A 13,474-nucleotide genomic window follows, 5' to 3' on the forward strand; every position below is an offset into this window, starting at 1 on the left:
ACTTAGCAGTGGAGTTAAGGACAACTTTACTAGAAAAGAATGTGGGAGGGTAGAAAACCTTAAACATTAGGAAGAAATGAAATGGGGGAAAGATGTCAAATGAACTGTAAGCACAATGGCGTACAGGCATTGAGGAGAAAAAAGACTGTGTAGAAGAATCTGGTAACTATGGACAGTAAAAGCAATAGACTCTTTTTTAGAGATTTAATCCTTCCAAGTAAATATTTGGGACTTTTCACTTCTTTACCTTTTCTTTACAGGAGTTTATGTTTTTTTTCTAAGGTCCGTATTCTTAAAAGCTTTAAGAGTCAAATAAGTATAACTGATAAATGAAGAGCATGTTTGTGGTATTGTGAAGAAAACCAGACACATTTTTCTGTTAGCGTCTTTCAGTGGTGACCATTTGGACACCCCAATTTAAAGTACCTAATGGGTACATCTGGGTGCTTTTCAAAAAGCATCTGATGTAAGAAGTTAGGCTTTTCTTTTTGTTTTTGTGATCTGTTTATGAAAACAAAATGAACGTGGGCTTTTACATATCTTTGCTTTTGTCTTTCAGTTAGAAGAATAGCTAGGCTGATACTCTGTACTTTACCTTTCATGCTTTTGACAAGCATTTACTTGCGTAAATTGGAAAAAAAAGGGATCAGGGTGACATAAAGGCATTTTTAGAAGACATCCAATTTCATACATTATACACTTGCACAGTTTCTATAGTTTGCCATTTTTAATGTCAAAGACCTATTGTTTTAAAGTTTGGTTATGTTTTGGGCTTTTCTCAATACTGCACAAATTTACATAGATCCCAGATGATGTTGATATTAAGTGGTTTCCAAAGAGAAGATAAATTTCTGTCCTAGGTAGTTAGGCGTTGAACCCTGAATGGGGTGTGGGACTTGACTCTGGAGGGATGACATTGATTAGACTACAGGTGTTCTGTCAGAGCAAGCATGTCCCAAGAAACAAGAACAGTCAAGTGAGCAACAGGTGATATTTGTTATTTGTTCATAACAAGTCTGCCTTTATTTTCCTTGATTATCCTGTCCCCAGTGCTCATCTCCTATCACTGCTTCTGTGTAATTACATAAAATTCAGCAGATGCCACGAAAAATTGAGAGTGGTCGTAGAAAGCTTGTCCTAAATTATAGTAATGGTAGGAAATAAAGCTTCTCAGTCTTCCTTCCCCTCAATTTTCCACTTTGACTTTTTAGGAGCAGTTACCAGACCTGCATACCCATTTTTGTGATCTGCACCTGGAAGCACATATGTACGCGTCCCAGTGGTTTCTCACTCTTTTCACTGCCAAGTTCCCTCTCTGCATGGTCTTCCACATCATTGACTTACTGCTTTGTGAGGTACAGTAACTCCATCTCTCATACCTAAACCAAAGTAGAAAATAGTTTCTAAAGTGGTTACAATTTTTTTTTTTACTTTAAGCCATAAATACCATAGAGTTCTATTTGAATTTTTAATAAAGACTATTTTAGTTTTAATTTTATTACTTGTGAGAAATGAAAATGTTTAAGCATATATAATTTCTTCAAAGTAAGATGAGGTAATTAAATGTATACAATTAAAATTCATAATAAGCCTTTATTTGTGTAATAATATATTACTAATATAAAGGATGCTTAAAGTTAAATAAATTTAAAATCAAGTGTTTCTAATAGTAATGCAGTTATACTCCAAGAGTGAATATAAATGAAAATTGTACAGTAATTTTAATTTAATTTTAATTTTCTATTCTATTCTATTCTATTCTATTCTATTCTATTCTATTCTATTCTAAATGCCAGTATAGTATAGTTAACATACAGTGTTATGTTAGTTTCAGGTATACAATATAGTGATTCAGCACTCCAAACAGCACCCAGTGCTTGGGGCACCTGGGTGGCTCCATTGGTTAAGCGTAGGACTTTGGCTCACAGTTTGTGAGTTCGAGCCTTGTATTGGGCTCTGTGCTGACAGCTCAGAGCCTGGAGCCTGTTTCAGATTCTGTGTCTCCCTCTCTCTCTACCCCTCCCCCACTTGCTCCATGTCTGTCTCTGTCTCTCTCTCTCTCTCTCTCTCTCAAAAATAAACATTAACAAAAGATACCCAGTGCTCATCACAAGTGCACTCCTTAATCCCCATAAACTATTTTACCCATGTCCCTATCGACCTCCCCTTTGGTAACCCTCAGTTTGTCCTCTAATTATATAGTAATTTAATCCTCAATTCATAAGATATTTCTATTGTATATGATGTTTGACACTCCTACCAGGTAACAGTGAAGTGATACTCTAAAGTTTCTACATCATATAATTTTGTTTTCAGGCAGGATATTTCAAAAATTAGCTTGCAAAATATTTTAGGTATCTGTATTTATATATTTTATTGTTTTTATTTCCTTTGGTGGCAAAATTTATTTACTCCTTTTTTTTGAAGCAGGGAGGGGCAAAGAGAAGGGGCGAGAGAGACTCAAGCAGGCCCCTCACCCAGTGTAGAGCCCAGTGCAGGGCTTGATACCACGATCGTGTCTGGAACCGAAGTCAAGAGTCAGATGCTTAACTGACTGAGCCACCCAGGCACCCCATACTTACTTTACTCTTAAAGAAATAAGCAACATTACACACACATACATCATATACTGCCAGTCAACATGTTGGACAGTCTTAGCAGTGATAGGAAAGCTGCTGTAGGAGAATAACTTTTTTATTATTGGGAATATATATGTACATAAATTATACTGTCTTAAATTAGAAAGCTAGAGTAATCATGGGACCCCTGGGTGGCTCCGTCAGTTAAGCGCCGACTTCGGCTCAGGTTTGTGAGTTCGAGCCCTGCATTGGGCTCTGTGCTGACAGCTCAGAGCCTGGAGCCTGCTTCCGATTCTGTGTCTCCCTCTCTCTCTGCCCCTCCCCCGCTCGTGCTCTGTCTCTCTCTGGCTCTCAAAAATAAATAAACATTAAAAAAAAATTTTTTTTTAAAGAAAGCTAATCAAAAGTATAAACCTAATATAATCTGGACAGTTTTGTATTTCTACGTTACTTTTTATACAGTTTCCTCATTCTTAAAAGTCTAACCATTTTAATCACCCTGGGGACTAGAAATTTCATTTCAAAAGTAAGATTAAAGAAGATAAAGTACATCAGCTGCACAAAGTAAAACTGTTAGTTCTAGCCTATCACAGCAGTAACCGTTTCATATGCAAGCCACGTTGGGTTCCGCTCTTGGAGGTTCTAGGTAACAGTTGCACAGTACGTGAAAGTTGCAGAGCATTTTGTAAGGGTGTAAGAGTTGTAAACATTTGTAACATATTTTGACAAAGAAAGTTTGAGTGACTTGCTGAAGGTCACAGAATAAGGTCTCCAATTCTGAATACGTAACAGCTAGAGAACCTGACCGATAGCATAGTAACTCTCTGATTTTTTTTTTTACTGATAAATTCATTTCTAAACTGCCTATATAAATATAACCTAAAGGAAGAATGCAGAATTAGAAGCTAAAACTTTATTCAAAGTCAAAATGGTGTTATCACAGTATACACAAATTTAGGCATTTGTACTAAAAATTCTACTTGGCCTGATTATCCAAATTGGTGTGGTGAACAGTTCTGACTCTAATTTAGTGCAATATTCTTCGAAAGTAAAAGCCAAATTTATATCTTTGAGTTCTGTGAACTTAAAGTAATACTAAAATTTAGTTTTCATGAGTATTCATAGGTCCTATTTATTTTAATCACTCTGGGGACTAGAAATTTCATACTAAGCTGAGGTTAGTATTTCATGATATTTATTAAAAAATGGGAAAGTGAGGGTATGACCTTTTAACAGTTTTATCTTTATATATAGTAGGAGCTTGCAAAAGTTAATATCATTGCTTCATTTTTTTGCTGAAAGAGATTATCTAATTTCATACTATATTAGTTCTATACTGTTCATTATAGTAATGAGAATGAAATTAATATGCTTAATCATACCAGTTAAATTGGATTTGTCGGTCACTTTTGGCAGAATAGTAACACTATCCTTTAGCTCACTAGACTGATGACCTTATAAAATTGTCTCTATCTCAGTGGTTCCATACCTGACATTGGAGTATCATCCATGGGTCTTCTGGAACCCAGATTCATAATTTCTCGGGAAATTTTTATCTTGAAGATACTGGAATTTCTAATGTCAGTTGCTAAGAAAATTAGCAACATATATGGTAGAGAAATGAAAAGTCGATTTATAAGCCTTCTTATCATTTGCCAACTGTGATTTCTAGTTACAGTGTTTGAAATATCTTAATGCTTATTAAAATTAATAAGTATTATATATATTACTTTACCTCCACTTAAACCTATATTCTGTAGCTGCTTAAGGAAATTGCATAGCTTTCTAAAACATAGAATAGTTTGTAATCACAGGATCATGGTAACCAGGGAAATAAATAATGACATCCCTTAATAGTTCAAAATTTTGTTGGGAACAGTATCAGGATATTCATTTCTTTCCACTAACTCATCTTTGTCAGCGGATTATTTTGCAAAGGAAATTTTTAGGTAAACTTTGATTTCCTGCCTGTCTGTGTTTTTTCTCTTTGCCCCTTTCCTCCTTGTAGTTAATAAACTGTTTATATCAAAGCTCTTCTTTCATATGAGGTAGAGTTTTCTAAAAGAAGAAATGATATAACACAGTCTTAAATAGAATCATCTATAGGTATTGTTTTTGTCCTATTCTCTATTTTTTAGGAAAATGATTTAAATCTTCCTGGGCTATGAATTAATGTTTAGTTACAAATGGAATGCTGAGAAATTCTCAGATGGAAAAGTTGATTTTTCAAAATTCATCATTCTGACCAAAAAAACCCAAAAGTGTTAATCTTCAGGATTGTTTTGCTCAGAGATCCTATTGCAGAGTGAGAAAGACATCAAGCTTGTGACTTTTAGAAAGCTTATCATCGTCTCGTGTTTTCCTGTGCTAAATGCTTTTAAGGATTTTTTTCATTCATCTGGAGGTCAAAAATATGAAGCTAATGTAGTAGAAGAAAATTTAGGAAGAGTGTTAGTAGACTTTGTGCAGTCTGAATTAAAAACTTCTAGTTGTTAATAGTGTATTTAAAGTATTTATATAAAGCTGAATATATGGTGACTCAGGTTAATTCCCTTATTTAGTGAAGATGATGGCATCAGGATTTTAAACTAGAGTTTGAAAAAAACATTTTATTATATTGAGATGAATGGAACTTTCTATAAATTATCATTTAGCCTATCAATGAAATGAAATTATTGTTTTTAAAAAGAACAAAACCGGGGCACCTGGGTGGCTCAGTCAGTTAAGTGTCCGACTTCGGCTCAGGTCATGATCTCACGGTCCGTGAGTTCAAGCCCCGTGTTGGGCTCTGTTGACAGCTCATAGCCTGGAGCCTGCTTCGGATTCTGTGTCTCCCTCTCTCTCTGACCCTCCCCTGTTCATGCTCTGTCTTTCTGTCTCAAAAATAAATAAACATTAAAAAAAAAATTTAAAAAAAGAACAAAACCTGGGGCGCCTGGGTGGCGCAGTCGGTTAAGCGTCCGACTTCAGCCAGGTCACGATCTCGCGGTCCGTGAGTTCGGGCCCCGCGTCGGGCTCTGGGCTGATGGCTCGGAGCCTGGAGCCTGTTTCCGATTCTGTGTCTCCCTCTCTCTCTGCCCCTCTCCCGTTCATGCTCTGTCTCTCTCTGTCCCAAAAATAAATAAAAAACGTTGAAAAAAAAATTTAAAAAAAAAGAACAAAACCTTTTATGGTTTATTGTCTGCCTCTATCTGAGGAGATAAGAAAAAGGCTAAAAGTATTAACAATTATAGTGTAAATATTGTACTGTTAACCCACCGAGAATAGAATAGTGCTTAAAAAAAATGTTTATTTATTTATTTTTGAGAGAGAGAGCACAAGCTGGAGAGGGGCAGAGAGGGAGGGACAGACAGGCAGACAGAATCCAAAGCAGGCTCCAGACTCTGAGCTGTCAGCACAGAGTCCTATGTGGGGCTCAAACCCACCAACTGTGAGAACATGACCTGAGCCAAGGTCGGATGCTCAACTGACTAAGCCACCCAGGTGCCCCAGAATAGTGCTTTTTTAAAAGAACTTTTTGTTGAAGTATAAAAGATTAAAAGAAAATTTGCAAAAATTAGTGAAAACGTGATGATTTTTCATAAAGTGAACGTAACTTGTGTAACAAGCACCCAGATCAAAAAGAAGCAGAATATCGTCTGAATTTCAGAAGCCCTCCTCTCTCTCATTGCCCCTGCCTTCACTACCTCTCTGAAGAGTGAGTTACCACTGTCCTGACTTCTAACACCATACATTAGTTTTGATTTTGTTTTGAACTTCATTTAAATGGAATACTACAATATGAACTCTTTTGATGGAGGTGTTTCATTCATCACTATGTTTGTGAGATTCATCCATATAGTTGCATCTAGACAGGGTTCATTTGTTCCAATCCATTCTTCCATTGTATTGTTGATGGGCATTTAGGTTGTTTCCACATCAGGGTTCTTGTAAATAGTGTTGCTGTGAACATTCTTCAGCTTTTTTTTTTTTTTTTTTTTTGATGTTTATTTATTTTTGAGAGATGGAGGGAGCGCGCCTGCGCCGGCGCACGTGAGTGGGGGAGGGGCAGAGAGACAGAGGGGACAGAGGATCCGAAGAGGGCTCTGCGCTGACAGCAGGAAGCCCAACGCAGGGCTTGAACTCTTGAACTGTGAGATCCTGACCTGAACTGAAGTCAGGTGCTCAACCGACTGAGCCACCCAGGCACTCCCCACTTGTCTTTTGGCAAACACCCGAAGGCACTTCTTTGGGTACCTGTGTAGGAGTGGGATTGCTGGCGTGTATATATGAGGGCTTAGTGGATGCCACTGAGCAGCTCTCCAGAGTATTTGGAACATTACCTTTTGAGTTGTTTTTGTTCCGTGAAAGTCTTCCTTGTGATCAAAGGCAGGTGTTTGTTTTATTTTGTTTTGTTCTGTTTTTTTAAGAGGGCAGATCCTAGATCAGATTAGAGTTCATGAATATGGAACAAAATAAAACTCATTTGGTTGGAAACTCACTTGATTTCTGAAGTTGCATACAGATGGGAACTAAGAGCTGGATCTAAGAGCTCAGTCACTTTTTTTTTTTTTAATGTTTTATTTATTTTTGAGAGAGAGAGAGAGAGAGCGAGCGAGCACGCACAAGCTGGGTAGGGGCATCGAGAGAGAAACAGAGGATTTGAAGCAGGCTCCATGCCGACAGCAGTGAGTCTGATGTGGGGCTTGAACTCACAGACTGTGAGGTCATGACCTGAGCTGAAGTTGGATGCTTAACTGACGCAGCCACCCAGGTGCCCCGAGTTGAATCACTTTTGTGCTTACATGTAAGAGAAGTTAAGCCAGTGGGAAAAATCCAGCCATGTATTCAGTTATAGAAGAAGCAACATAGAGACAGTTTGACATTGGAGTTTAGATATTTGGCTTTTTAGTTAATCCTTCCTGTATCATTTTGTTTATGTTATTTTACCTATATACGTCTCAGTTTTTTTCTCTGTTAAATCATGCTAACAAAACCATCTCCCAGGTTTATTTTAAAGATTGAAATGAGAGTATGAATATAAAGTGCCGGCTATACAGTAAATATCCAGTTAATAATATTACTCTCCATTCTGCTCTGTCCACCTGTATAGCTCTTTTATTACTTCTCAGTTTCTTCAGTTAACAAAATGACTTCAGATATTCTTAGGAGAACAGGTTAACTGTTGGTTCTCTCTTACCTTTCTAACCACCTTTGTTTCCCTCTAGTTGAGATGTTTTTGGTTTTTTTTTTTTGTTTTTTGTTTTTTTTTTTTTTTGCTAAGGCCAAAATTTTATCTATTTACCTTCAAGGAAGTTTAATCCTGTTTCATCTTGACTAGTGATTGAAGTAGTCCTCCTAAAGTATGTTTTTCTTCTACCTTTCAGAGATATAAGAACATAAGTATTTCTTTTTAATCTTGACAAAATAACTGACAGCTGATGTTTGAAGTTGACTCTTCCCAAATAGTTCAATTTTTGGAGTATCAAATATATTCAGCTTTATATAGTAACTTGATATTTCATGAAATGTAATGAAATAATTGACCCTTCAAATTAGAATATATTTCCTGCCTCTCCTTTCTTCTTTGGGTGATGAAAAAAATGAAGTACGATACTACCATATCTAATTAAATACCACCAAGTAGATGCCTCCTTTCAAAACCGTTTTCTGAACCTCTTATCTAAAGAGTAGATTCATTCTATAATATTCTTATTCTTTGCCCCCATTTTTCTTCCTCAAACAGTAATAAGTGAATTTTTTATTGAGATATAATTGGCATATAATATTGTAGAAGTCTGAGGTATATGATGTGTATTTGATATGATGTGTATCAAAGGTATTTGATACCTTTATATATTGCAATATGATTACTACACTAGCATTAGGTGATACCTTTTTCAAATGATATGTTGGATTTAAAATGCATTAGAGGGGCGCCTGGGTGGCTCAGTCGGTTGAGCGTCCAACTTCAGCTCAGGTCATGATCTCACAGTTCGTGGGTTCAAGCCCCGCATCAGGCTCTGTGCTGACCACTTGCTCAGAGCCTGGAGCCTGCTTCAGATTCTGTGTCTCCTTCTCTCTCTGCCCTCCCCCACTCACACTTTGTCTCACTCTGTTTCTCAAAAATAAGTAAATGTAAAAAAAAAAAATTTTAATGCATTAGAATGAGCAAAGGAACATAAACATAAATTTTCTAAAAACTTTAAGAGTAGAAAAAAAAATGCTTTGACCAACCAATAAATAGTGTAAAGGTTATTTTAAAGTTTTATTTATCAATAGAAATCTTCAGGACTAGAGGGAAACAAACTCTAAAGTCTTGTTTTTGGATCCTAACTTATTTCTCACCTACAAGGATTTTTATGGTTCTCACGTCAGTTGTCTTATAGCTCTTTCTTGTGTTCGTGCTAATTTTGATATTACAGAAAGAATATAAACCTCAGGTTAAATGGCAGAACCATTGTGTGTGATTCCTGTGGCTTCAAAGAAATATTCACTCATTCATTCATTTAGTCAACATTTTTTGAACTCCTTCTAAATGCTTGGCACCATTCAGGTTTGGGGATACAACAGTAAAGAAAAGCAGACAAAACTCTTGGCCTTCATTAAGTTTTTATCCTTGTGTAAGGTACAGACAGTAAACAAATGACTAAGTAGAATATATACTCTAGGGGCATCTGGGTGGCTCAATCAATTAAGTGTCTGACTCTTGATTGTGGCTCAGGTCATGATCTCCCCGTTCATGAGTTTGAGCCCTGAGTCAGGCTCCACACGAACAGCACAGCGCCTGCTTGGGAATCTCTCTTTCTCCCTCTCCCTCTGCCCCTCTCCTACTCTCTGTCTCTCTGTCTCTCAAAATAAGAAATAAACTTTTTAAAAATCTTAAAAAAAAAAGAATAGTTTATTAGAGGTGTTAAGTGCTATGGGAAAAAAATGAAGGAAGAGAAATGTAGTCGATCTCAATAGTAGAGAATTTAGGTTTTACTGGACTGAGATGGGAAACAACTGGAGAGGTTAGGTATAGCACTGGCACGCTCTGGTATATATTTTATCCTCATCACTCAGGTTGCCCTATTGAAAAAAGATTGTGGGAGAGTTCGAAGGGGAAAATGGGGGACCAGTTATGAGGCAATTGCAGTAATTTGGGTTGCTTGGACCAAGTTAGTGGTAGTGGACGTGGGGAGAAGTGGTTGAATTCTGGACAGATTTTAAAAGTATAGCGGACAGGATGATGTACCGATGGATCATCTGGGGTAAGTTCATTGATTTATATTTTCATTTAATGTGGTGGTGAGAGAGAATGGTGGCCTGTACAGCTTCTATACTTCAGGGAGCATCTTTGAGACAGATGATGTTGAGGAGTGACTGGGCCATGTTATTGTTGCATGCTTTATTCTGGAAGTGCTTGGGTTACAATTTGTCTGCAGTGTTTGTTCTAGAAGCAGGTTCTGGTACCCTTGGGATCATTTAAGTTAAGTGTTTAAGAAATGTAGAGGGTGGAATAATTACGAAAGATGATCAGTGGAGGAATAAGCATGTCAAACCTCGTACGTACTTTAAAATAAAGGTACATGTTTACTGGTAAAAATAGGAGTGGTATTTTGCTCCAGTAGAATCAGACCCACATGACTTTGAGGACTCACAAATATACCTCCAACCTGTTTCATAACGAACCCACAGTATCTAATTATGTGTTTAGTCCTCATAATCAGAACATATTTCACTGACTTAAAGGTATAGGGTAACAGGGTTTTTTTTTTTCCCAATAAAAATCTTTCAGTTTATCCTGAATTGGAATAATTAAAGTTACTTTGTAGTCTTTTTGTTGCAGAAAGCTCATAGTGATTAAACTGTGTAGCACGGATTAAATAAAATAACTAAGCATATTCTGTTACTTTTATGAGTAAATACAATGTTTTTAAAAAAAACATTAAGACATACCATATACTCTTCTGTATCCATCTCCCTGGTTAAGAAACAAAACAATCCGAACAAGATTAGTTTTGTTTATTATCACCTCTCCCAGGAAATAGCCCCTCTCCTCTGCCTTCCTCAGAGGAACCATTATACAGAATTCAGTGTTTATCATTCCCATTCGTGTCTGTATTTTTACTGCATCTATGTGTATCTCTGAGCAATTTATAATTGAACATATTTGGAAAATATTGTACTCACTGGTTTTGAAGTCCTCTTCTGAAATAGGTCTAGGAAACTGTCTTCTGTCTCCAAACCGGTATCATGTACTATTCAGTTACCTCCTAACTATTCTTTCCACTCGACTCCCTTTGATCCCACTATTCTCCATAGCATCCAGAGAGATTTTCATAAGACACATATCAGGTCATGTCTTTCCTTGGCTGAAAAGCCTTCAGTGATTTCCCACTAAGTAAAACTCACATTGTATCACTTGGTCTGTAATCTTGCCCTTCCTTCCTCCCCAGTGGTATCCTTGAGTCAGTCTTCCTCTTAATATACTTCAACACTGGCCTTCTTTTAGTTTTTGGAACACTTAAGATCTTTTCAGGTAGAAAATGTGTGCATATTCTTTATTTCCCTTCTGCCTAGAATGTACCCCCCACTCTTTACCTGGCTAATTCCTTCAGCCCTGAGGGTAAATGTTACTTCCTCTAAGAAGCTTTTCCTGGTCAGCCATTCTTAAATAGTCCAAACATTTGATAGCACCCTGTAGGTAGTGGTTATTTATTTACTGTGTATTACTTTTCAAAGGCCTGAATCTCCCACTAGCTTCTAAATTTCTGAAAAGAGAAGCCATGTCTCTCTTGTGCACTACTGTATACCTTGTAGTCAACTTGTAGACATACAAGGAATATCTATTGAAGGAAAATAGGAGTGAAGAATTAAAGGAAACATTTATTTGTATCATCTTTATTTAAATGTTTTTGTGAAATCCTATAGGCTGAAAAAATGGCTTTGCTCTTGAGTTTTAGAGGAAAAGATAAGTTAATATATTTAGAAATTCTGTTTTAGTTATAATATTTTAAGAAACAGAAACCCTGACACAGTAGCTCAAGTACAGTGGAGGATTATTATAACCATAAAGGGACTCTAGGAGAAGATAAACAAGCAGACCTCAGGAACGACAGGTGCCGCAGAAACCCCAGGCATGCGTCTCTCTTACTCTTTATTGCTGTGAATTGTTCCTCCTTTCCCAACCTGCTTCTTTGTGTCTTTGTTTTGCTTAGGGTCTGCAGTATCTCAGAAGGTTTTGCCATGGTTACTCAACTCTAGTATTGAGAGCTCTTGGCAATCTCCTTATATTTGTCAGGTAAAATTCTTGAGGGATAACCTAACTGGTCCTCTTCATATTTTAAAATAAGCCTGCATAGTCCTAGGTCGCAGATATGTGTCACCCCAGGTAGTTGTCCGTGTCTTATCCAATATGCCGTGGAAAGCAGTAGTCTTGAGTGAGTCACATGACCTATAGCCCACTCAACAGGAGCTGTACTTGGAGGCAGATTTTCTGAGAAGGGTCACTGGTGGATCTAGCACAACAAAACGTTTCTGGTGTGCGTATACCCCATGGACTAAAATTCTTAGTTTTGACTTCTTTGAAAGTTGGCATTTTATAAATACAATATTTATTTTAAGAAGTTCTAATGCATCTCAAAAATATATTATCCAGCCGTAGATATTTATTTAATTAGAATGGGGAGTCGCACAGTTTTAATATAGGGTATAATCTTAAAAATTGTGGTCTTCAGGGTGGAAGGGGTAGCAGTATTCCAAATCATTTTCATGATATAGTTTTTGCAGGTAAGGTTTTGAGTAAAGACACTGTGTAATTTTGATCTATATTATTTTAATGATTATTTGCAAAACTACATATAGTATTTGAATGCTTTCCATTGTCTGGAAATTGGATTGTGAAAGCATCTTCCAACATAATTGTCTAAATACCTCCATTGCAGTCATTAGTAATAGTACTCTGATCTATAAATTATTTATATTGTACAATATAGAGGTCTATCATATGGTATCAGCTGGAAGTAAGCCCTTGTTTTGGAGAGCAGTTGATTTCCTTCACTGTCCAGTTTTATGAATACCCAATGTTTACTGATAAGCTCTTCACTTTTTAAGTCTCAGAGGTTTGAGGACAAGACACTGGCCGACTTTTCTGCGAGTATCTCTGGGTCTTACACTGTGCTAGAAGCTTTACACACCTTGTCCCACATTTCCTTACCTTCTTGCAAATAGACTGTTGCCCTCCACCTTCTTCATTTAGTTGGCCAAATTAGAAATAATTATATTTTTAGTTTTTGTTTAATCCACATGGGCAGATAGTCTTATTGTTCTTGTCCATCTCTATAGCAAATAGACCAGTGGTCTTTGCCTCTCTTGTAAGGACCCTGCATTATCTACTCTCATTCAAATGTTGGATTATTTTATCGATTCGCAACATCACTTGGGATCTCTGAGTCCAAGACTCTGTTTGATTTCATACCTCAGATGTTCTTTCTATGGGCTAGCAGAACTTCACCATGAAATACTTCTTCTGATGCTCCTGCTATTTTTCTCTGTCTCCTCTTTTCAAGTACTTTTACCATCAGCATCCTTGTTGGGCATTTTTAACTAAACAGTGGTTTGACCTTTACCTTATTTACCCAGGGCTTCTTCATTATATGTAGAGAAACAATATCCAGCCATCAGTAGTAGAATTGCTGACTGCATTAGTTTAAAAGAAGCATAATAGGACTTTCTGCTCTTTTGCTTTTAGGATTATCTTACCAGGGTTTTCAGAAGCTATTATTTTTTTATAGGTCCACTTGACATTTTGCTTCTTGCCCATGTCCAAGTAATATAGCCCATTTTGGTCTTTTTTGGTTAGGAGTATTACCAGAAAATTTTCTGTACTCGAACAATTTCCTGCATGTTCCACTGGCTCATTGACCTACTGG

At 36.8% G+C, this 13,474-nt stretch overlaps 1 protein-coding gene across 9 annotated transcripts in view; it reads left to right on the plus strand.

Moving 5' to 3' along the window:
* RABGAP1L (RAB GTPase activating protein 1 like) overlaps window positions 1-13,474 on the plus strand; it is a 755,410-nt gene that overhangs the window by 477,905 nt on the left and 264,031 nt on the right. For all 9 annotated transcript variants that reach the window (XM_042925081.1, XM_042925083.1, XM_042925080.1 and 6 more), the window contains one exon: window positions 1,212-1,355. In XM_042925081.1, coding sequence (XP_042781015.1) covers window positions 1,212-1,355 — 144 coding nt within the window. The remainder of the gene's footprint in view (window positions 1-1,211; window positions 1,356-13,474) is intronic.

The sequence above is a fragment of the Panthera leo genome, chromosome F3 (assembly GCF_018350215.1).
Source record: "Panthera leo isolate Ple1 chromosome F3, P.leo_Ple1_pat1.1, whole genome shotgun sequence".
NCBI lineage: Eukaryota > Metazoa > Chordata > Mammalia > Carnivora > Felidae > Panthera > Panthera leo.